This window comes from Mirounga angustirostris, unplaced genomic scaffold (genome assembly GCF_029215605.1).
Source record: "Mirounga angustirostris isolate CCGP_5_RB_7025 unplaced genomic scaffold, mMirAng1.0.hap1 SCAF_12, whole genome shotgun sequence".
NCBI lineage: Eukaryota > Metazoa > Chordata > Mammalia > Carnivora > Phocidae > Mirounga > Mirounga angustirostris.
Window position 1 is genome coordinate 12,000,245 of NW_026991720.1, and position 24,592 is coordinate 12,024,836.

Genomic DNA, 24,592 nt, shown 5'->3' on the forward strand with positions numbered 1-24,592 from the left:
TTTTTTCCACCTGTCAAAGGTGGTAAAAAAAAAAAAAATCTGCCTTTGAGTTCGGTTGTAATAATCAAAGATAATCACATAATATGGGTAGAAACACTTTGGAAAGGATAAAAACCAATGCAAATGTGATTATTGGGCATTTTTTTTTTAGGTTAAAGATGCTTCTGTGTGTGTGTGTGAGAGAGAGAGAGAAGAGCGAGGGGAGGAGGAGGAGGCTGAGGAAGAGGAGGAGATGTGGAATATCATAAGGAAGAGGGAAAGGAGGGAAGAACCCCAACAGCAAAGCTCTGGGACAGATCTTACTGAACCTCTGATATGTGGGTCCCTCTGAAAGAAGCATTCGAGGCAGTATACCAGATTCTGCCCCTGCCCTCTGGAGCCCAGGTGAGCAAGAAGCAGCCTGCACGGACATCGGTATCGTGCACAGCAGATGCAGCTAGTGAACCGTGTGCTGAAGGGTTAAAATAGCTGGCAGATGTTTTGTGCTGCCAGGCAGATGCCAGGTTTATTCACGGGGCTCCAGAGACAGGGGCGGAGAATGGGGCAAAAGAAATGCCGATGTTCCTGCCTCAGGAATTCTTTGGGTACCCCAAACGGTTACCATTCTCCCTTCCTGTCTCCTCCCTCCCTGGTTACTTCAAAATACAGAATGCAGGAAATCCTTGCTCCTGGGCGCCTCACAGACCAGTGGCAGGAAGGCACAGGAGGTTTTGCTCCCACAGGCATCACTGGACTTGAAAAATACGTCCTCTCCTAGCTGTTGACGAAGGGTTTTATTGGCACGCTGCTGGGTTCTGGTGAGAATGGTTGGGTAGCCCTGGGGGGATGGCCTGCCTGCGGCCTTGGGAAGCAAGCGCAGAGGTCAGGGTCCCTCCCTGGTGCTGCTGTGCTGGAGAAGTGCGAGGTAAGGCGGGGGGCACTGAGACTGACCAAGCGGGGAGAGCAGAAGGGAGAGATGAGGGAAGTAAGGGCTGGCTCTGGAGGCCCCTGGGGCCGATGCACAAGGCAGAGACAGGCAGAGAACTGGAGCTGGAGGAAGGGCAAACGGTGGTACCCATTAGGCCCCTGCACACCCGAGATCACTCAGTGGACAGCTGAGAAAATGCTTGACGGGTGTCAGTAATCCTTGACTTCTCCTGGCCAAGCCCATTCTTAAAGGCTAATGAAGGAAAAATGAGAAATGTGCAAGGAAAGAAATACTTTGACCGGTGTCACACCAACAGGAGAGGCCGGGTAACGTGGCCCCCTGTCTCTGCCAGGGAAGAGGGGGGCAGCCAGGCAGGAGCCACCCGGGGCAGGACTGGACACACCTGCCTTTGTTTGTGCCACTTCTTTGTTAACCCTGGCGCTGAGGAGGCAGCAGTTACGGCCACGTAACGAGGGAGCAAGGCTTGTGCAAGCCAGGCTGCAGCTGGAGGGACCGAGCGTGGGTCCCCACTCGCCCGCGCAGTGCTCGGCTCCGGTCACGGGAGACCTGCGCATGCGCGCGTGCCTGGCGATGGTTCTCAAAGGGCCGATCTCCCTCCGGCCGTGCTTCCTTCTCCTTCCCTTCCCGCTGCTGGACGGGCTTCCCTAACTGACCAGGCTGTGGAGCCCTTTAGGGACGACAGGTGCAGGTAAAACCCAGTTGCAGCTCCCCGACTCTGCCGTAGTATTAGCTGATCGCCTGTCCTGCCACGGTCGTGGTAATAGCCGCACGCACGTGGAAGCACGTGGGTCACTGAGACTGTCCGGAGGTTACCAGTTGTCATGGCAGTATCTCTGCCTTCCCCTAGTTCACTTCTCTGATGCTCTCACTCCCTCTGCTGTTCCTTAACCCTAATGGAGCACCTCCTTCTGATTCAGGAACAAGAAGGTAAGGGAGAGAGAGGGAAATCGGTGACTGTGGATCCACTAGGTGACCCCTGTCCGAGTCCTTAAAGACTGCCTCCACCCTGGGTCAGAGAACATCACTCCCAGACTCCGACACCTGCTCACCTGCTCACCTGCTCACATAAACCAGGTCCAGAGAGGACAGTGGCAAATTGTTCTTCCTTTGCCCAGGCTGCCTCTTCACCTTCTCTCTCCCTCCTCGTGTGAACCTGGTAGGCAAGAAGACAGCACCCAGGCCCTGTGGCCTCTGTCCCAGCATCCTCTAGGCCTTAGGTCAGGGGGACCCCTCCCCCCGGCTCCCCGGCCAGCCGGGGAGGTGGTGCTCAGGGTGGGAGGGTGGGCTGGAGGGAATGGCTGCTGCCCCAGGTGCTTCGCCTCACATACCACACCCTCCCCTCCATCCCAGGGGCTCCTCCTTCCCCACCTTCTGCAGGCTAATGAATCCTCCAAGGGCGGAAGTCATTTTCTCTATGTGTGGGCTGGGGATTGACAAACACCCCCCCCTCCTCTCAGGACACACACACATACATACACATGCAGGGTTCCCTGCCATGCCCCCTTGTTCCCCTGTCACTTTCGGGGCCCCTCTCTTGCACACTGACCCACCTTTGCCTTCGGGCCCAGGAATGGAAATGTACCCACTAAATACCTTGCAGTTTCCTCGGCACAGATCATTCTCCATAAAACACAATTCAACATATACTCTATACCAGGTGCTCTGATGGGGAGAAAGAAGATGTGATGTGCTCTAACCTCTTTCTGTGAGGCTCTGCCAACTGGGGCAGACAGGCAGGTAAGGGGACAGTGTTAATGCAGTCCTATCCTTCAGATGGGGCATGAAGAAGGGACTAGAGCACAGAGGAGGCGGGACCAGCCCTGGCAGAGGCAGGACAAGAGACGATGTGATTTTGAGTTAAGCTTCAAGGGATGAGCTGGAGTCTATGAGCCAGATAATTAATGTGAGGCCTCTTGCTGAAATGGGGCAGGATTGACGTGGTTCTGAGGGCTGGTGTAAAGGAAATGCCACAGACCCTATTTCATCCCTGCTCAGTTCGATGGAACTGTCTCTGGGAGGGACAAGGGGTGAGGTCTGTGGGATGGACGGTACAGAAACCCACTCTGTGCAGGTGGCAACCACCCGAGGTCAGGGCTGCACTGGTCCCATGGAGGGGGGAGGGGGATTTGCCCCCCGGAGGGTAAGCTGGTTACTGAAAGGGCTTCAGGACACAAAAACAGCAACGGAAGAGAGGGACGGAGGACTAGGAACAGAGGCTCTCACTGTGCGTTCCCTGTGGGCCAGGAGCCTCACGCGGGCTCACAAGGAGCCTGCGCGCCAACTCCTGTCAGCCTTTTATAGACAGGCCGCGAGAGCCCAAAGAGGGGCAGCTCCTTGCCTAAGGTCACATGAGCATGACTGCTCATTTTGTGGACAGGGAAACTGAAGCTCGGAGGGGTGGCCTAATTTACCCAAGCTCAACTAGTAATTAGCAGAGTCTGACCTGCAACCCAAATGTATTTGGTCTCAAGGCCCTTGCTCCTTCCCCTACAAGATTCACGGCCCCTAAAACAAGAGAGTCTAATGTTTCTACTAGAAAGCTATTTCCTGGATGTTTCAATTTCAAATACTCCCACCCAAGCAAAGATGATAAAGCAAATGACTTGCATTCATGCGACACTGTGGGGCACGTAAAGTCTTCTGCGCCCATTATCTTCTCTAACCCAGAGAGCAACCCTGTGGAGTAAATAGGGCAAGATTTCTATCCTCATTTTACTGATAAGGAAGCTGATTCTTGGAGAGATTGTAGGATTGAGGTCACAGATCTCACCAATGCAGAGCAGGACTTCTGGGCCCCTGGAGAGACCTATCCCCACAATGGCTCCCTCGCTCGCCTGTGTGGACAGATGGGCAAATCCGACCCAGGTGGGAGGGGCGCCACCCTCTACACCCAGCCTGCAGTGAGGGCTGACACGGAGGGTAGAACGCAGAGGCACCCAGGCGAGATGCTAGCTCATGGCACTTGCATACCTAGCCAGTAAGCATTTTAATACATCCATCAGCCTCCCTCGACAATGGGCACACAACCTCGAATCACACGCTAGCACTTTCCGTGTAGACTCCGACAGGCAGCCTGTGCTCTGATGTCTCCTGTACTCTGGTCTGTGTATAAGGATTTTAGGCCCAGCCCTGAGTGCGTCATGGTTCTTGGACTTCCCTGTAGCTTGGGAACACATCAAAGTCAGCTCTTGGAGTTGGGAATCTCAGCAAAGCCAGGAGAAGGGGGAGGGATCAGGGAGGGGACCCGGTGGCCTGAGAACTGTCCCCAGGGCACAGCATGTGGATGGCAGTGCTGATTCCCCAGGGCCTGTGAGCCGATCCCTATCAGGAGATTCCACCAAGCGCTCCCATGCACATACCGGTACCAGCCACAATGCCATGCACACAGGGTCCCACACATGGTGGGCACCATAGCGGGAAGCCCATGCCTTGTGGGCGCGGCTGGTGGGGGAGGCTCATGACAGTGAAGATCTTTGCATTTCCTAATTTCCCGGTGTCTCTTGCTGTAGTGCCTGACCAACGACCTCAGGCCCTTGGTGCCTAGGTAGGTCTGGAATAGCCCAACAGCCTGCAGAACGTTCTGCTTGGCTTCAGTCCCTCCCTTGTATCTGCTGGCCCCCTGGCCCCTGCCTCTCCACCTAGCTCTCAGCCTCCCACCACGCCCTGCTCAGGTATCTGCCCCAGAACCTGCCTTGCCATGGGGGGAGGTCTCCCATTCTCCTCGCTGCAGTCCATCCAAGCCCAGCTTTGGGAAGAGGAGCCCCAGCTCCTGCCCGGGTCTGCCTCCCAGAGTCCTGCACCCGAACCCCAGCCATTTCTGTCTCCCCTGTTCTGCTCCTTCCCAGCTGCTCCCTGAGTCCTCACCCGGGGCTCTCAGGAGAAAGCAGACTGCTTGCTCCCACCTTCCCCTCCCGGTGTGCATGCGCCTGTATATATGCGTTGAACAATTGCCCCTACTTTGAGAACAAGTCTGGCATTTTGCTTGTTTTTTATGACGAAGGCGCTGGGGTGTCTGCATGAGTGCTTCAGCTAAATAAATAGAATTTGAAAGAGTTCTTATCATGGCCTGTTGCCCTTTCACTGAGTTTGTTGGGGTGGGGACAGAGGAAGAATAAGAAGTGCAGGTGGGGACAAGTCTGGGGGCAGATCGCTGATAAAGGGCTGCCACCGAGGGCCGCTGTGGAGAAGGCTATGGCTTCCAGTTTGAGCACATACTTTTCGTTGGGGTTTTAAATAACAGTGATCCAATTTGGGATAATGGCTAGACCCTTTCTCCTGAGCCCCAAACCAATGCTGTTTACTCTGGGCCCAGTGGACCCACGGCTCCCTCCGCACACACCCTGAGCCCAGCATGGAAAACACTGCCCAGAGTGCAATGGAGTGGAGTGGAGAGCCGGCCCCTTCCTGCCTTGGCAGATGATCACAACCTTGTCTCTGGCTGTCAGCGCTCTGGGAATTGTCCTGGTCGGGGAGCTTTAGCCTCTCCCCACTTAGAACTTCGGGGGTCACAGGATCCTGCCATTTATAAGGCTAGAGGGTGATCAGAAGCCATGGGGCCCCAAGTCCTGCCTGCTGAGCTTCTCTCTCTCTCCTCTGCTTGGTAGAACATCTGCTTCAGTGATGCAGAGGGAAAGACAGACACATTCCACTTGAGAGATAGGAGGTTGCTCTGAGCTCCATCCTGTCTGCACCTAGAGCTGAGGGAGGCTGTCTGGGGGAGTGGAGTGTGGAAAGGAATAGGAAAACTTGAGAACGGAGGAGTCCTTATTTTTGCAGATTGGGAATCTCAAAGGTAAGTGACTTGGCCAAGGTCCCATAGTGATTTCTGGTCCAACTGTGGTTGGAATACAGCCATCCGGGTTACACATCTTGCTCTCTTTCACCTCTTCCAGAAACCAGCCTCATGGCACATTTGGCATCTTTGGAAAAGTCTTTGGGGGCTGCACACCCTTCAGCCTCTTTTGTGGCTGGCTGAAGCACCTGCTGGAGAGGAATGTCTAAGTTCCAGGTAAGGTGGGGCGAAAGAAGGTGGGGCAGGTGGCTGAGCAGAGGGGTCCGGGTTTGGGAGGGATAGACCTCAGGGTCTGGGGAGGAAGGAGCAGGAGGTTGGGGCAGAGCTCGTCGGGGCTCCTTCTAAAGCTTCACCTTCCAGATGGGGGGTTTAGGAGACAAGATGCTCTGAGGAGATGCCGGCCCAAGGAGAACTCTCAAGGTTGACTCAGAAAATCTTCCATTTGAGGGGGGATGGAAGGGGAGGGGAGAATGGCTGACAGTGGAGGGACATGCGCATGGGTCAAGAAGGATCCTCCCCTCCTTCCCACAGCCCACCTATGCCCTTCAGGCATATTCTACAAAGAGGTCAGGGTCCAGGAGAACTGAACCAATACCTGTGAATTTGAAAATCTACAGATCAGTAACACAGACTCATGTACACACACAGCAGAGCTGCTCTAAAATCTTGCTATGACACATTGGTCCATTTGACATAAATATTCCATGCATAAATACATGCCAAATACTGTGCCCATGCCTATCTGAGGAGGTGGAGCCAGCAGCAAGATGCCATTTGTCGCAGCCTCTGTCCTTTCTCCCGGGCCCTGTTTCTGCCACCAGCTCAGCGCCCCAATCGTGTTCCCCTGGGCCTTGACCAGATGTTGTCAAGCAAGCAGAGAGAGGCTGGAGCTCCTGCCCAGCGTCCCTGATGGTGTGAGCACATAGGCCGGCCCGGGCTGGAGGGTGCAGGAAATGAGGGCAAAGGGATGGAGCCACGGGTAGCAACAGGGACAAGGAAAGGGGGCTGGGGACGAAGGTCACATTTTGGGTGAAAGTATGTGACCCTTCTGTAACAATGTAGACCTCCTGACCTATGAAAGCTGAAGGAACTCAGGTGACTCCTCTTCGTTTGGAATCATAGGATGTTTGAGTTGAAAAGGACCTTGGAGGGTTTCGAGCACAAACTGCCCCCCAGGTAGCCCCCGATCTGGCCCTAGATAGAGCCCAGCTCCCAGTCAGGCGGCTCAGCAGTCCACCATCCGCAGCGTCCCTGGGTAGTGCTCAGCGCATGCTTGTGTGTGTGTGTGGGGGGGGTGCACACCCATGTTCACCTGCTGACCCGACACCCACTTCCATGCAGGCTTTATGAGCTGGCACACAGGGCTTGTGAACCCAGTGACTGGAACAAACTCCAAGCTGAGTGAACAGCGGTTTTGACCTCGCTGCCCTGTGCTGGCTCCATCCTCACAGCCTCTCTCCTGTTTTTCCTTTGTCAGCAGCCCTATGCACACCACATACCACACACCACACCGGCAGAGCGAAGGAAACACCCTCCCAAAGGGCGTGGGGAGCAGGGATGGGGTGACGGCAGCCAGCCGGACAAGGAAACAAAGAACAGAGCTCAAAATAAGAAAAAGAAACCGAGGGTTCCAGAGAGATCATTCAGAGTCATGGACACAGATACATACATATCCCACATTATAGACCACACACACACACACACACACACACACACCCCACATCACATGCCACACACATGCACGCATACACACGCACACCTAACATACGCATGCACACAAACCCCACACAGGCTAGCAGAGTCTAAGACCGAGGGAGCGGATACAGAGCCAACGAGAGAGGAAAAACAGAGGGAAACATAGATATAGAACAAACAAAAAGCGGGACAAAACCAGAAAAGAAGAAATGTATATGCTTTATTGCCCTAAATCAGTGGTTTTCTGTGGAGAGTGATTTTGGCCCCCAAGGAACATCTGGCAATGTCTGAAGACATTTTTGGTCATCACAACTGAGGAAAGGGGATACTACTGTCACCTGGTGGGTGGCAGCTAGCCACCCCGCAATGCAACCATCCCCAAAAAGAATTACTCGTTTCAAAAGAGCAGTAGTGGCCCGGCTGGGAAACCATGCTGGAAATGCAGAAGTCAGCCGCATGCAGCGTCTGTGTCCCCTGCAGGGCTGTGCTCCCGTCCTGCCCGCACTGATACACACATCACCTCCCCGGCCACCCAGCCCCGCCAGCGTGGCCGTCACCGGGGGCCCGTCATACCCTGGTAGACCACTGCCCCTCTGTCTGAGGACCTCAGCAGCCGTGCCCAGCCTCCCTCTCGCCTCCTCAGCCCCTGGACCCACAGCCTCCTGTATTTGCATACTTGTCAGGCATTGCAGCCGAGTCCTCCCCCACGAGGAGGTGCTGCCCAGCATGGACTCAGAGTGGGCTGGGGAGCCGTGCAAGGCTCCTCAAGACAGGAGGAGCACCAGGGCATCCTCCCTGTCCCCTCAGAGCCAGCAACCCCACGGAGGAACAGGGGATGTGGCTTTCAGATGTGAGAGGACCTGTGTGGACAGCGACACCCAACCCGAGGCCCGCCTTCCCCGTCGTCCAAGCACAGGATGTTGACTCCAAGCATGGAGAGGACACTGTTGGCAGAAGCTTGAATCCAGCCATCTGCCCCCGCCCCTCCCAGCCCTCCATGCCCATTTTGAATCTCTTCTCAGTTTCCCATAAGTCACGGTGCCCCATGCCGAGGCAGCACCAGGTGGAGGAAGTGGAGGAAGGAAAAGAAAGTTGGGAATGACCGTCCTCCCACAGGCTCCCTCCTCCACAGGACAAATACCACATTGCCTTATTCCCTTTCCGACCTGGGACTGAACTGGGGTCTTTGCCTGGAGCCCAGCAGTAAAGAGAAGGTGGGCGGGTCAGCAGGCAGACACACATGGGTTTAATGGGCACAAAGGTCCTGGTTTGGGTCCCAGTGCCTCCCCCCCCCCCCACCCACCCAACCTGAACCCACTGACCCTTGGGTGGGTGGGGAAGGCAGCTAATTGAATTGCACTGTTTGCTCAGGGCTCTATGGCCTGGCCTCAGGCCCAACAGGGGAGACAGGAGTGTGGCTTTCCTTCTAGACTTGACGGCAGCCGTTCTATACCCTGCCCACAGACACACCCCACCCCTGCCCCTCAGCCTCCCTCTCTCCCCTACACATACACACCCATGCACACGTGCACATACCACACACACACTCTCTCTCTCTCTCCTCACTTTGTCCTCCAGCTCTCTGAATCAGAGACAGGTAGTAAAAAACAGACTCTGCAGCTAGGGAGTGACCCACATATACCTGTGACTCTAACTGCCCAGACACCCAGGCCCCAGGCCCCTGCTGTGCCATGGGACCGCACATCAGCCAAGGCTTTGGTCTCTTTCCAGCAGGAAGGCCGAACTAGCCGACCATGACAGCTTGCTCCTGTCACAGTTCGGTGCGGTGGGACCAGGATGGGCATCGTTCTTCCCCGTGACTGTGCAAGCCACCACGCGCCCCCCTTGGGCCTCCATGTACCCACTGGATACATGGGAGTGGGTCTGAATCTGGCCACCACCACGAACTGGCTGTGTGCCTTGGGTGATTTGCTTTACCACTTTGGGCTTTGTTCTTTTTTTTTGCTTTTTAATCTGTAGAATGTGGACAATAATACCTGCCTTGCAAGTTGGATGTGAGTTTACATGGGAACATTCAGCTGGGCCCAGCAGGCAATAGGAGGTGAATAGAGGCTCCCCCCCCCCCCCCCCCGCAGACGTTGCAAGAGAACATACCTGCAATATCGGAGGTGTATTTATACTTAAAAAAATCTTTGTTGTTTATCTGAAATTCATATTTAATTGGACGTCCTGTATTTTATTTGGTAACCCAGTACATATATGCCGTGTTGGGGAGGGGTTCTAGAATTCCAGGGTAGGGGTCTGTGAAGTCCAGGGGGCCAAATCCTGCCCACAGCTTCACTTTATGCCCTGGCTGTGGAGCTAAGAATGGATGGTGCATCTTTGAAGGGTTATCAAAACAAAACAAACAAAACAAAGTATGTGTGTCAGAGACTATATGCCTCTATGTGGTTTGCCAAGCTTAATATATTTACATGTACTATCTGGCCCTTTATAGAAAAAGTTTGCTGATCCACACTGTGTTTATATACCTTTTCTGGGCCAGGCTAGAGATTAAGCTGGAAGCATGAAGGAAAGCTAAATCTCCAGGAGAGAAAGGCCCAGAAAAGACCCTGGGACAGAGGTGCTACTCACTCCCCAGGGGGCCCCTCAATCCCAAGGCCCTCCTGACTCCTCCCCTCCTCCCTCACGTTCAGTCAGGCTAGTCTGACTTGTCCAGGTCTTTCTATAAAAGGTCACCAGGTGTCCCAAAGTCCAAGGGAGACGCCTCGACTCTTTGAAGGCCTCCCCTTCCTGGACTGGCCCCTGGGGCAGGGAGAGAGACCCAGGTGGGGAAGGAGTTAAAGCCAGGCCGCAGCTTGAAGGCCGGTCTGCTGGCCTGTCTCTTTAAATCTCAGGTAATTTGGGAGGAGGGAGGGAGTGTCTGCACAGGTCCTGCTCACTCCCAGGAGGAGCTCCTGAGGAGGAGCCAGCAGGAGGGAGTCCCAGCTCTGCCAAGTGTAAGAACCTCAGAGCCCTCTGCAGTCCCGCTCTGGCTCCTCAGGGAGACTCCGCAGGGACCCCGGGAGGTAGGAGACTAGGAGACGGGACCTCTACAGGGAGAGGGCAGGCCGGCCCTTGGGGGGGCTGATGTGGCCCCAAGGCTGAGTCCTGTCGGAGTCTGGCCTCGGCCTCAGCCCCCCAAGGAGCCGGCCCTACACTCTATGGGGTTGCCGCTGCCCAAAGAGAAGGGGCTCATTCTCTGCCTGTGGAGAAAATTCTGTAGATGGTTCCAGAGACAGGAGTCATGGGCTCAGAGCCGAGATGAGCAGAACCTGCAGCAGCAGAAGAGGTAAGCTTCAATCTGCTTCCCCTGCACCCCCCAGGCATGCCCCTCACGCCCTCCCAGCTCCCCCTCTTTCCCCCTTCCCCACCCCTTTTCCCCTCCCCCTCCCCCCTCCCCCAGTCTTTGTTTGGCACCTCTGTTTGAACAGACTGTGCTTCCAGGCCTGGCTCCTTGGGATTATTTTGCCTCAAATGTCTTGGCCTGTGGGACTAGCTCCCCAGGATGCCTGGTGGAAGCAGAGGGGGCTGGAACCCACACAGGTGCCTACTATCTTTAAGATCCGATTCAATTATGCAAGCCTCTTGCACTTCCCTAAAGGCCAGCCACCTTGCTGGGCCTTGAAAAGATTATGGCATCACAGAAACACCACCCAGAGGTGCTGGTGGGTCAGGACAATGCCCGATATCTCTACTCCCTGCCCCTAGAGCAGTCTTTCCTGCAGAAACATGTAACACATACATGGACGCGTACGGGAGTGAATGAATGAGGCAGGAAGGAACTACAGACACTAGGAGCCACAGACGACAAAGCGCAGCTGCAGTTGTCTTTCCTGTGCATTATCACCATCATCAGCCATTGCCCAGGGCCCTGCTGAATGCCAGGCACTGGGTGGACATGGAGCCGAACAAAGCTGGGACCCAGCCCTGAGGTTCATGACTCTCCACTGGGGGGAGGGGTGTGGATGCCTGGCCACGTTACCAGTGCTCACCCACTCTCTCATTCAGGCCGAGGAATGGGAGAGGAGGCTCTAAAGTTTGAGCCCCAAGGATATTGTACTTGTTGCTTCCAGCCCCTGAAAACGTCCCTGAACTCTGATGTCCCCCCCCCCCCCCAGGAGGGAGAGGAGAGGAGAGGAGAGGGGAAAGCTTGAGGCCTTCCGCGCAGGAGATGTCCTCTCGGAAGACTCCATGGGCCTCCCCACCCAGGACCTGGCACGCTAGCAGGAAGTGCTCCTGTCGGGGCGTTTCCGGGGTCCCTACCAAGGCAGATAATACGTACGATTCATAGAGGAAAGCCCAGGGATTTTGTACCTGAGGGTCTTTCTCCATCTCCGAGAGCAGAGGCCTGCCAGAGCCTGATGGGAGTGCCTGTGTTTCTTCTCCCTTTGCCCCAGGATTCTGGGCTCGGGGGCGTGCTCCTTTCTGAGCGCTGGCTTCCCCGACTCTCACACCAGCCGCCCACTTCTCTCTCCCCGGGCCTGGGAGAGTAGGGGCTGAGCGCATGTTTGGCTGATGACATCTTTAGGCACAGAATGGCACTGTTGTTGGAGAATAGGCCATCCCTGGTTCTACTCCTCCCTTCCCACTCAGGACCCCGGGGCTGGGGGGGCCAGACACAGAGCACAGAAAGGCCTGGGGCTTGGAAGGGGTGGCAGAGCTGTTGTGTGTGCCAACAAAGCAAAGACCGAGTGAAGGACCACAGCCTGGCTGCTTCCACTAGTCTTCTCTGCCCCTGTCTCTTCTCCAGACCATCGAGGGGGCCTGCTCCAGCAGCCTTGGTCCGGGAAGGCCTGATGTCGCCACTTGGAGGGATCCCCTCCTTTCCTGATCTCCCTGCCTGCTTCCACAGTGTCTTGGCCCTCTCCTTCTCCCGCAGAGCCTGGGGTACTGACTCCCCACTCGGTGGGCCCTCCCAGGAAGGAAACTGAAATGGCCGGAAAGGGAAGCGTCCTAGGCTGAGCAGTGAGCCAGCCTTAGGGAAGACTTGCAGGCAACTAGATAAATAGAGGACCGTGTAAGTGAGGACAGTACTGACGGGCGCAGAGGTGGGCTGATGGCAGAAAGCAGCAAACAACGTGACGAGCACCTACCTCACCTTCTATAACCCCAAACCTGTGGGAGGCTTGGCATGTTATCCCCTGGGGAACAAGGCAGACCCAAAGTGAGCAAGGGATGAAGTCAGAATTCGTGCCAACAGCTCAGAGGGGGCCTCTGGGTGGGGTGGGGGAATCCAGGGGTGTGGAGCATGGTCCAGTGAGAGGGGCAGGCTTTATGGTCTCTCCAGGATGATCAGGAACCCAGCATCCCTCTCCCTCTCTAGCAGATGTGTCTTGGGTCTTAGTCTCGCTACCACCTCTGCTTAAATCCACATTGTCAGACCCAAGCTGAACGATACCTTTCTCCCATTTCTTCTTCCTCTCTCCCTGGACCTCGAATTGTCTTATTTCCTGAGATTCAATGTATTAATTACTTAATGAGCATAAAGCACTCTGTTAGATTTGCAGAAAATGAACGCAACATCCCTGCTCTCGAGGAGCTCGCATTCTCTCAGGCAAAATGCACCAGTATATATCTGCTTGGGTGACAAGGGAGCCTGGGGAGTGTCCTCACCAAGAAGGGTATAAGCAAGTGCGGTGGGCCACAGAGGAGGATGCTGTGGTATCTGCTTCTGCCCTGTGTGGGGTATGCTGGCCAGCAGCCAGAGGCTCACACCCGACCCTGTTGCTGGCACCTTCTCCCTCCCTCTAGATGGTGGGAAGGCAGTGATGATCACTGGAAGTTCTTCTCTGTTTGGATAGATACCTGTATAAATACGTGTGAAGTGATGTGTCTGGGAGAAGTAAGCTCTGGGGCTCTCCAGTCTGTTGGGACTCCACGCCTCAGTAAATACACGCAGATGCACACTTGCAGGCACATGGGCTAGAGCTGCAGCCCTGAGAAGGACGGCCCGACTCCAAGTCTGCAAAAAACCACTTTCCCCCTGAGCTTGGGCTTCCTCATCCAGTCGCCAAGAGCCCGAGCTAGGGGGAAGTGGCCCACAAGCGGCCAGTGCATGCCTCCTCCCCACACAGGACTGCTCTTTCCTGCATCTGTGGTCACGGTTCTGGGCTGACCCCCTCCCCCTGAGAAAGATTGGAAAGAGCCATAAAACTAGAAGAACCACATAATTGAGTGGTGAGAGCCCGAGGCTAGGTTCTTGGCCAAGCATTCTGCTTTTAACTCTGTGTGATCTCCTCGCAGCAATTTGGTTGTGCTGCCTCAGTTTCCTTTTCTGAAAAATGAAAGAATCATTCAGCCTGTGTGACAGGGCTGTAAGGAGCAAGAGGGGTAATAAGGAAGATGCTGCTTTGGAAGCTGAAAAGCACACTTAACAAATGGGATTTATTGTGATGAAAACAACCACGGGAGTCAAAAGGCAACACCCAATGTTGGCAGGAGTTCGAGGGGCTGGGCACCTCTGCTCTCAGAGCTGGATCCACCTGGGAGGCTGTACACTGAGCTCCTGCCTTGCGTGTGCCCTCTCCTTCCCACATGGTACGCTTGTCTGAAGGGGTGCCCAAGGACACAACCCCCTGTGCCTCTCAGCCCTCTCCAAAGCCCGATCAATCCAGAGAACAGGGACAGAGAAATGGCCGAAGGGGGTCCCGGTCCCAGCTCTGCCTCTGACTTGTTTAGACAGGTCACCTCGGGACTCCAGTCCTCTTTCTCCATCTGGGACGTGAACAGATAGACCAGTTTCTAGCAACTTCCTAGCTCTAAAATTCTGATTTGAAATCTCCTCCCAGGCACTCTGGATTCTGTCTTGTTTCCAGCAACCAAATAGAAAACTTTGCTCGTGCGCACATAGACATGTACACATCCGTAAGAAGGAGGAGGAGAGGAGAGGACAGAGTGCAGGGAACAGGGAGAAAGAAGGGAGAGATGCTCATGTGGTGGCCCAGAGGGAATTTCAGGGGAAGGACAGGGATTTATGTACTGTCAAAAAAATGGGCGAGGGTTTGTAGTACAATTTCTACCAGTTTAACATTAAACTAAACCATTCGTTTTTATAATTAATGATCAGCGAAATAAAACATTCTACATCCACACTGCTATAATTTCAGATTTTCCTTGTAATTTCTTTTTGCTACTTAATCAGTGAGTGCTTAAAAGGCTTTACCTTTTCATTTCTCTCCTAGCTAAATATTTAACCATTTGTAAGAAAACACACATAGGGAATTTCTCATTATTTTTAATGTGAAGAATCCTCTTTTTAAAAAGATGGTTTATGAATAATTCTGCCTGTAGCTCAGAGTTTCCCTACCTTGGCAGGATGGACATGTTGGACAGAATAATTCTTTGTTACAGGAGACTGCCCTGTGTAAGATGCTTCTCAGTAGCATCCCTGACCTCTACCCACCGGATGCCAGGAGCACCCCTCCACCCCACCCCCATTGTGACAACCAAAAATGTCTCTGGACATTGCTGAATTCCTTGGGGGAGGGGAAAGGGGCTCACCCCTGGTTGAGAACCACAGCTCCAAACCACCATTTGTGAATCAGATTCTGGCAGTAATGTTAAGTATTCTACTAAATGAAGTAAAATTTTCCCCTGGAAGAGAACGAGTATAATTTAACCATTCAAACCAGAACATTTTTTTTATCAGTATCTCCTCCTCTTCCTGCCCTAGGGAGGTGTGTGGCAGAGACCTGGTGAAGATGCATAGATTTTGCTCCAGATCTAAACTTCTGTGCTGGGTTGCTATGGTAGAAGGCGCTCGTATCTCAGGCACAGGGATCTTTGGATGAGTCTGCTCTTGTGCCTTTCTTATGGGTCCCAAGAGTAGTCAGGTTTTGGGGGGTCAGCCTGCCAAGAATGTGACCGAGGGCTTTCTCTGCTGTCCCCTGGTGGCCCCCTGATGCTATTACAAGTAATTTCTCTGTCTGATCCCCTCAGAACCATTCATGCATATGCTGCCCCCTTTTTTGCTGGATTCTGGAGTTTGCCACCCAGAAGAGACCAGTTCTCTACACACTTTGCCGGGTTGGGTCATAAGGTGATTCTCCACCCAGAGTGTAGTCTGACTGGGGTTGCCAGATAAAGTACCGGACACGGAGTTAAATCTGAATTTCATATAAATGGTGAATAAGGTGTTAGTGTAAGTACGTCCCAAATATCACGTGGAACATAGTTATATTAAAAAATTATTGCTTGCATATCTAAAATTAAAATCTAATGGAGCATCTGCATATTTATTTGGCAAGCCCAGACGGACAGTAACTCCTCATTCCCCAGGTCACTATGGCAGTCAGCAAGGCAAGAAAAAGAGCACGTAGGAATGGAGGCTTGTGGGGGACATTTGTGGGCTTCGGAGATGTGTAGGGACCAAAAGAGGTGTCTGTAGGCAGGCTACCAACTAGCCTCCCCACTCATATCTTAGGGAGCAGGGAGCAGAATTCTGCACTTGGGTAAGAAGCCCCCTTGGATCCATTCTAACTTTGCCGTTAACTTTAGTCCAAATAGGGCATAAAGCCAGAAGCTAATTGAAGGAGGGCAGAGAAAGGATATAAAGATGAGAAAGTGACTGACCTCTGCCCTTAAGCACCCCTAGTATAGAGGAAGAGACAGTCTAATCACAACACACGGTGAAAGATGCAAAAATAAAGGGCCGGAGGATCGTATAGAAAACTTCCTGGGGACGGTGCGTGTGCGTGCGTGTGTGTGTTGGGGAATAGAGCTGGCTCTCGAATATTTATAGAGGAGGGGTTTGGGCAAATTGTCGGAAAGGCGGCGGCGGTGGTGGTGAAGGGGGTGTAGAAAATTTTCTTTGCAGCTGTGTTTATATATCAAGCATACTGGTTTTTACTTAGATTATATGTTTGCCTGAGGTTGGCTTCAGAGGTGGCCAATGGGGATAATAAGGAGGGGCAGTAAAGGCCAAACTACCTTCTGGCAATGCTACAAATTCATTCATTCTGCAGATCGTGGGACAGTGTCTACCACAAGCGGAGCACAGTCCTAGGCACTGGGGTCTCAGAACAGACAATGAACAGGATGAGATGGAGGCGCTGGGTTCCAGGTGGAAGGAGCGTGCGGCACAGTCATTGGGAGACTAGGGTGTTCGGGGGCGGTGAGGCCGGAGCCTCAGGCATAGGAAGTGAATGGGAGGAGGAGAGAATGGAAAGGCGGGTACGCAGAGTCTAGAAAGGACCTCTGTATTCCTTTTCTGTGGGCATTTGAGGGCGGACTTTCCTACGCCACGTTGGTACTGCCATTTAGAGGGGGCACCTTGGCAGCATGGAGAAAGATGGACCAGGGGTAAATAGGGCACAGGGAAACCGTAGTTGGACTATTTTGCTAACGAGGGGCAGAATAGCGAATGAAGACATGAACTGATGAGGGTCAGCAAGGACAAGGAGGTAGGGATTGGGTGGGGAGAGAACACTGAATGTTGAAGTGACAGGGCCTGGTGGCTGCCCACATGGCATGGGGGGTGGGGAGCTGGGGCCCACATTTGGGGAGATGTGAGTCTTGTGCTCATTCCTCCTCTCCTGACCGCCCCCCCCCCCCCCCACCGCCCCAATCCCAGCTCTTGGAGTTGATTTCCTGCCACCAGTCCTTCAGTGTGTGAGCTCCCATTCACATAGTGGGCCATCTATGGCTCAATGGGGTTATTTCATTTAGCTCCCGTAGAAAGACCATGGCTTTGGGCCAAGAGAGAAATTGAATAAAGGGGGCCCCATGGGTCTTAGTTGGGCTAAGTTGTGATCATAATCTAGGTTTTTAGTTCATTGTAGGAATAAAACTCAAGAGAGGATCTGGTGAGTCAGAGAAAACGATTTTTTTGGGGGGGGGTGCCTAAAACAAGGGAGAAGCAGACAGGAAGTAGGAAGAGAGTATACTCTGACTTAGGGGTCAGAACGAAAAGGATCCACTGTTGCTTTGTGATGGAGCTCTGAGGAGGCTGTTGTCAGGAGGAAAGTGCAGGATCAAGAGGCTTTGCTGAGAAGGTCTAGAAAGGAGAGCATCGCACCACTGGAGGAAATCTGCTAGCCTCTGCATGTTGACTTCCTTCACAAATATGAGGGGGGAGATCCTTGTACCCTTAGTCCATGAAAACAAGGCTTATCTTGGGGGGTAATCACAGGGCACTTAGTGAAGCTAAACAGGGTTGCTCCAGAGGTCAGTAGGTCAGGAGGTGAATGAATACTTACGTAAAACTCCTCCCCTCCATGCTCAATATGCATAGATGACAAGTTCACACTCATTCTGGTCCCAGCACCCAGGGGATAGGAAACCAGTGTTGATGCTCTCCTCCATGAGCAGAAAGGGGGAATAGTTGGTTTGGGTTAACTAACTGGTCAGGAAAAAAAATCAGACAGCCCTTTGCGCCCGATGGCCTCACTTCCCTGGATCAAGTTCAATGCCGCTGAGGTGAACATGTTTGTATGTGACGGAGCCAAGACATCACCCTGCATTGCACAACTGGGCATGCTCACCGTTGCCACCTTTCTGATCCCTTTCCCTTGTAGGATCTGGGAGTCTCCTCTCCTTCTAGCTGCCAAGGAGAACAATGTCCAGGTTCTCAACAAGCTACTCAAGTACGAGGCGTGTGAGGTGCACCAGAGAGGTAAGAGGCAGAGCCCTCCGCACCTGCCAGACCCTGCCACACACGTGGCTCCCGGGATAGCCCAGCACCTTCAGCTGTGGGCCGCCAAGTCCCTATTGTCACCATCCCCCAGGTCCAGAGAGGCCATATGACTCTTCTTTCTGTCAATGCCAGGAGCCATGGGGGAGACGGCACTGCACGTAGCAGCCCTCTATGACAACCTGGAGGCCGCCATAGTGCTGATGGAGGCCGCTCCCGAGCTGGTCTTCGAGCCCATGACATCCGAGCTGTATGAGGGTGAGGGGCCGAGGGGCCCAGGATGGAGGGAAGGGGTGACCTGCTGGATATTTCAAGTCAGTCTCTGTGGCGGATAATTTGGGGAAACCAAAGAGGGCATCTGAGACCCCTAGTTTCCATGCTTCTCTCCATCTCCCTTTTTCCTCATCATCCTCACTGCACACCATTAGAGCACCAGCCCCCTGAGATGCAAGGGGCCTAGAGCAGGAAGAGAAGGGAGCAGCTGGCTTCCCCGGGGACCCTGCCAGCCCAGGGCCTCCTCCCCTGCTCCCCACCTCGGGCTGCCCTGGGGAGCAGCACAGGGTGTAGATAAGGGAGGGACCCCTGCAGGATCCTGGGGCCACACCCCGTGACTGAGAGCTGTCTCTGGGCCAGGTCAGACTGCACTGCACATAGCCATCGTGAACCAGAACGTGAACTTGGTGCGAGCCCTGCTTGCCCACGGCGCCAGCGTCTCTGCAAGAGCTACAGGCACAGCTTTCCGCCGCAGCCCGCGCAACCTCATCTACTTCGGTGGGAGCAGGGCCAGGGCTGGGAGGAGGGGGGCGCGGGGAGGCGGGCAAGAGCAAAGGCAGGGGGGCTGAGGCGGGCTCTGGCCCTGGGAAAGCTGCAAGGGGCCAGGCCTTACAGGGCTTAAGGCCAGAGCCGGTTCTCCCCACGGCGCTTGCTCCATCCCTGCCTCCGGTTCTGCCGACAAGTGTCACCAAGCCCAGAGCTGAGACGTGGGGGGCAAGGAGGCGGTCGCTCAGGGACACTGCCCGTCCCATCGGGCACTCACGCCACGGCGCCCTCTGTGTCCACAGGGGAGCACCCTTTGTCTTTTGCTGCCTGCGTGGGCAGTGAGGAGATCGTGAGGCTGCTCATTGAGCACGGAGCTGACATCCGGGCCCAGGACGCCCTGGGTAAGAGCTGGGGTCGGCAGGGGACCCGGGATGCCGGGGGCCGCGAGGGCAGGGCCCCGGGCGGGCAGGGCAGCGGCGGGGCCTTGGGTGCAATGGCCACGCGACACCGCGTCCCGCCCGCAGGAAACACCGTGCTGCACATCCTCATCCTCCAGCCCAACAAGACCTTTGCCTGCCAGATGTACAACCTGCTGCTCTCCTACGACGGGCGCGGGGACCACCTGCAGGCCCTGGACCTCGTGCCCAATCACCAGGGTCTCACCCCCTTCAAGCTGGCCGGAGTGGAGGGCAACACTGTGGTGAGGGCCGCTGCCCTGGCCCCACGGCGTCCTCCTAAAGACCCTTCTTCCCGAGCGCCCCACAGGGCGGCGTCCCTTACCGCGCACTCCACCGCTAACCGGCAGCCTCCCTGCCCGGGGGCTTGGAGAACGGCGCTCCTGGAGCTCTGCTCTGGTGCCCCGCAGTGCTGTTCCCTGGGCCTGTCCTCTTCTCTCCGATCTTTAGAGGGTCTGTGGGAAAGAAGGAGAAGCAGAGACAGAAGGAGGTTCACGCACCCGAGGCGTGGGGATCGCTGGCTGCCCGTTGGTGCCGAGGAGCGGGCAGCGGCCCTCTTGGGGGGCGTGGTTCCCGCGGCCGCTTCTCCCCCTGACCCTCCGGCTCCCCGCTGTGTCCTCGCAGATGTTCCAGCACCTGATGCAGAAGCGGAAGCACATCCAGTGGACGTACGGACCGCTGACGTCCACTCTCTACGACCTCACGGAGATCGACTCCTCGGGGGACGAGCAGTCTCTGCTGGAACTTATCATCACCACCAAGAAGCGGGAGGTATGGGTGGTTGGGTGGGAAAGCAGCCGGGGAGGGAAGTCCGGGTCTCCGAGCTGCTTGCTCTCTTTCCTTCCTGCCGAAGGCTCGCCAGATCCTCGACCAGACACCAGTGAAAGAGCTGGTGAGCCTCAAGTGGAAGAGATACGGGCGGCCATACTTCTGCGTGCTGGGCGCCATCTACCTCCTGTACATCATCTGCTTCACCATGTGCTGCGTCTACCGCCCGCTCAAGCTCAGGACCAGTAACCACACCAGTCCCCGGGACAACACCCTCCTACAGCAGAAGCTGCTTCAGGTGACGTCCGAGGAGCAGCAGAGCTTCAGGGCAGGAGTCAGCCCTCTGCCCTTTCTCACACCTGCATCACGTTCCTCTTTGACAACCCCCATTGCTCCCCGGGCCCAGCTCCCAAATACTTAGGCACAGATGCAACATACAGGTGGAAACACACCTGCGCTCAAAGAGCAGAGTCTGAGGTAGCCAAACCTAACAGGTTATAAAGAATCTGACAGGGCCAGTGACTCTACACACTGGACGCTGACTTGTGCCCAGAGGCAGGCAGGGCAGATGTATGGAAGCCCTGAGTGTTCTGACCGTTTCCCTCTCAGGAGGCCTACGTGACCCCCAAGGATGACATCCGCCTGGTGGGGGAGCTGGTGACCGTCATCGGAGCTGTGATCATTCTGCTTGCAGAGGTGAGGTGTGGGCAGGATTAGGGTGAGGCTGCTTGCCCCAGGGATCCAGCCTGAGCCCCAGGCTGCAAGTGTCTTCTTGGCCCCTCTCCAGATTCCAGACATCTTCAGGGTGGGGGTCACTCGCTTCTTTGGACAGACCATCCTTGGGGGGCCGTTTCACATCCTCATGTGAGTCTCCTTTCTCTCCCCCGATCCCTTCCCTCACTCCCTGGATTCCTGACCCCTGGACAGTCCCTGGAGAAAATTAACTCCAGAGAGCCTTCTCCAGTGATGTGTGGGGCCCTGTGTATTGAACTTGCGAAGGCCAAATCTGAGTGTGTGGGTGTTGCGTCCCTCAGTCGCTCCTGCTCTTGCGTCCCCAGGACGTCCCCAGTCTCCTCTCACACCCCGTCTGCTCCCCACCCTCAGCATCACCTACGCCTGCATGGTGCTGGTGACCATGGTGATGCGGCTCACGAACGCCAACGGGGAGGTGGTGCCCATGTCCTTCGCGCTGGTGCTGGGCTGGTGCAATGTCATGTACTTCGCCCGAGGATTCCAGATGTTGGGCCCTTTCACCATCATGATCCAGAAGGTCTGTGCCTCCCCCCAAGCTTTCTAGAGAGAGGTCCTAGAGCAGGGGCTGCTGCATTTTCGTAAAGGGCCAGATGACAGATTCGCAGGCTTTGCGAGCCATATATGGTCTCTACTGCATGTTCTTTTCCTCCTTTTTGTTTTCTCAATGCTTTAAAAATGTAAAAACCATTCTTATTCAAGGGCCGTACCCAAACAGGCCAAGTAGATCTGGCGTGCAGCCGGAGTGTCTAATCCTGGAGGGTGGAGCTGCTGGGCTTCACGGGGCCAGACGCGCGAGAGGCTGCAAGGGGCAACTGCTCAGGGGACCCGTGTGGAGGTATTTTCCTTCTCCTCCTCCCTTTAGATGATTTTTGGCGACCTGATGCGGTTCTGCTGGCTGATGGCCGTGGTCATCCTGGGCTTTGCCTCAGGTAAATCATCTGTCTGGGGTGGGGCCCTGGCGGGGAGAGGTTAGAGGAGCCCAGAGAGCCCAGAATGGCTGTGGATAAACCTGGGGGGAGGTGGGAGGGAAGGCCAAGATACAAGGCTGTAGTGTCTGAGGATGGAACGTCCCTCGGAGGGGAGACAAAGCTGGGAGTGTTATGGCGACGTGGGTCTTGGGATCAGGATAAGCCATCCTGAAAATAAGGGAATATCAGAACCCAAAGTACGGAGCCACGGAGGGCCTGATGGGGAGACTGGAGATGAGGGAAGCGGGACTGAACTGGGCAGCAAAGAGCTGGCTGCGGTCCAGTCCCGAGTATGGTTGCCATGGTAACTCTCCATCCCCTTGGGTGGAGCAGCCTTCTATATCATCTTCCAGACAGAGGACCCCGACGAGCTGGGCCACTTCTACGATTACCCCATGGCACTGTTCAGCACCTTCGAGCTGTTCCTCACCGTCATCGACGGGCCTGCCAACTACGACGTGGATCTGCCCTTCATGTACAGCATCACCTACGCTGCCTTCGCCATCATCGCCACACTGCTCATGCTCAACCTCCTCATCGCCATGATGGGTGATACTCACTGGCGGGTGGCCCACGAGAGAGATGAGCTCTGGAGGGCGCAGGTGAGCCCCCTGGCGGCCGGGAGGGTTGCTGCAGGTCGTTCCCTCCCAGCCGGGGACAGGGCTGACCTCCCCTGGAAGCAGGATATTTTGACCCGACATGTGTCTACGTGGTCAGTGCGCAGTACACAGAACGATGCGGAGTGTCCAAAAGCGCTGGGCTGGCACTAAAACGGAGCAGTACTTGGATGGCTGAAAAGAATTCCTCATAGTTTTCTCAAAAACTAAAACCTCAGGCTTTTCTAGAAGAGTCCACGAGAAATGAACCAACAAGAAATAAAGCTAATGGGGACTAAAAGGACATTTAGTAAATTAGTCTGTAAAATCGGACCCAGAAAAATTGGATGGGTTTTAAAAAAATGCTACAAAAATTTGCCAGAGTAGCAGAAGTAATCTTCAGTCAGATCATCATGATGGAGACAGAAGACCGTTCAATGAATCAAATCATTTGAAAATATACTTTAGAAAATAATTTCTCTCAACAGAATTAAAAATGAAAATCCCCTAAATTGAATGGCACCTAGCTGTGCTGTGTAGAAAACAGAGTTAAAAGGCCCTAAATTGGCTAAATGGGGTTTCCTCAGGAAAATATGTTTTCCATGCAAGTGTATTGATATTAGATTTCTCAGTAGGATGTTAGCATTTTTAAATGGCCTTTATGTCGGTAGGGTCAAAATATCCTGTGGCCCTGAGGATCCCTTTCTGTTTGCTTTGCCCTCCTTCCTGTCTCCTTGGAGCGAGTCCTCTCAACCTCCTGCAGGATCAGTATGGATGTCAGGCTGCGTGGCAGAGAATTGCGGGGCTCATGTCCCATTGACTCCCACAGAAGAGGGTCAACCAAGCTGACACCACCACCCTCCCCCCGGCTTGGGGTGTCGTTTGTCCCTTCTTGGAGACCATGAGCTCCTGCCTTTCCTAGCGATTGCCAAACAGTCCTTCCTCTGCCCAGCACCCTTTCCTGTCCCCACCCCTCTCTCTCTCAGTCTGTACCCAACCTCTGACGGCCCCACCTGTCCCCTCACACAGGTGGTGGCCACCACGGTGATGCTGGAGCGGAAGCTGCCTCGCTGCCTGTGGCCTCGCTCGGGGATCTGCGGGCGCGAGTATGGGCTGGGGGACCGCTGGTTTCTGCGGTGAGTGACCGGTGCAGGGCCCGGCGCCCCTCTGCTCAGACGACCTCCCGCTCCCAGGGGCCCTGTGCAGGCTGCCAGCTCCCTGGGCCCCTTGCCCACTGGCCTGGGGTCCCTACACCGGATCCCTGCTGCTAAGGGAGGGGCCCCACGAGGTGCTTGGGGCTGCAGCTGAGGGGCTGGAGCCCCTGTGCCCGCGCCAGCCACACCCGAGGAAAAAGGCCAGTCATGGCGGGAGGGGGTGAGCGCCGGACACAGGCAGGGCCCGGTACCAGCCCTTCCACGCCCGGCCGCCTCTCATGGCCTCCCGCTCCACAGGGTGGAGGACAGACAGGATCTCAACCGGCAGCGAGCGCGGCGCTATGTGCAGGCCTTCCACAGCCAGGGCTCCAACGACTTGGACAAAGCCTCAGAAAAACTGCAGCTGGGCCACCCCTTCAGCCCCCACCTGCCCCTCTCTACCCCCTCGGTGTCTCGCAGTACCTCCCACAGCAGCACCAACTGGGAGAGGCTGCGGCAAGGGACCCTGAGGAGGGAACTGAGGGGGCTGACCAACAGGGCTCTAGAAGATGGGGAAGGCTGGGAGTATCAGATCTGAGCGCGCCCTGCCCCGGCGGCTGCTGTCCTTTTCCTGGGGGCATCGGAAGACCCCACCAAGACGCCTAGAGGTCTGATCTCCCAGGTCCAGGGGGGAAGCAGAATGCACTCTGAGGAACGCAGGCTGGGAGTAACGGCCCCAGGTTCCACTACTCGCTCAGCTCTGGGGCGAACGGAAACCAAGGAGGGAGGTGGCCCTCGCCTCACCCCGCACACAGGGCTGGTGCCAGTGGGGGGACCAGGCTGCGTGGCTCTTCGGCCTAACGGAAGTACTCTGCACTGTGAGAGCAAAGCACTTTAAGGACGGGCTTGCCGTCTCCACCCCAGTGTTCCGGTGGGAAGGGGAGAGCCCTTCCCAGGGTGCTCCAGGCAGTTGGGAGGGAGGCTTGTGGAAAGCGTGAGTGAGGGGGACAGGTACCGCTTTGGGGGTGGGGTGAAGCTGGTTCAGTCTTGCCACCTTCTACCTTCCAATAAAGTCTTTCCCTGCTCTGCGCCCTTGTGCCTCCAGCTGGTGG

General features: G+C 55.2%; 1 protein-coding gene across 2 annotated transcripts; it reads left to right on the forward strand.

Moving 5' to 3' along the window:
• Positions 1-10,468: 10,468 nt before the first annotated feature.
• On the forward strand, positions 10,469-24,502 carry TRPV6 (transient receptor potential cation channel subfamily V member 6). Of its 2 annotated transcripts, XM_064575845.1 has the most exons (15): positions 10,469-10,707; positions 17,933-18,030; positions 18,184-18,306; positions 18,682-18,819; positions 19,110-19,208; positions 19,332-19,507; positions 19,887-20,033; positions 20,116-20,328; positions 20,640-20,726; positions 20,818-20,894; positions 21,135-21,300; positions 21,646-21,712; positions 22,085-22,353; positions 23,377-23,483; positions 23,799-24,502. In XM_064575845.1, exons 1-15 carry the CDS (start codon positions 10,580-10,582, stop codon positions 24,076-24,078), a joined length of 2,175 nt encoding a protein of 724 aa, XP_064431915.1. In that variant the 5' UTR covers positions 10,469-10,579; the 3' UTR covers positions 24,079-24,502. The 2 variants fall into 2 exon arrangements, with proteins under 2 accessions (XP_064431915.1, XP_064431914.1); XM_064575844.1 differs by lacking the exon at positions 10,469-10,707 and having other exon boundaries at positions 17,774-18,030; positions 23,799-24,501.
• The last annotated feature ends 90 nt before the right edge of the window (positions 24,503-24,592 follow it).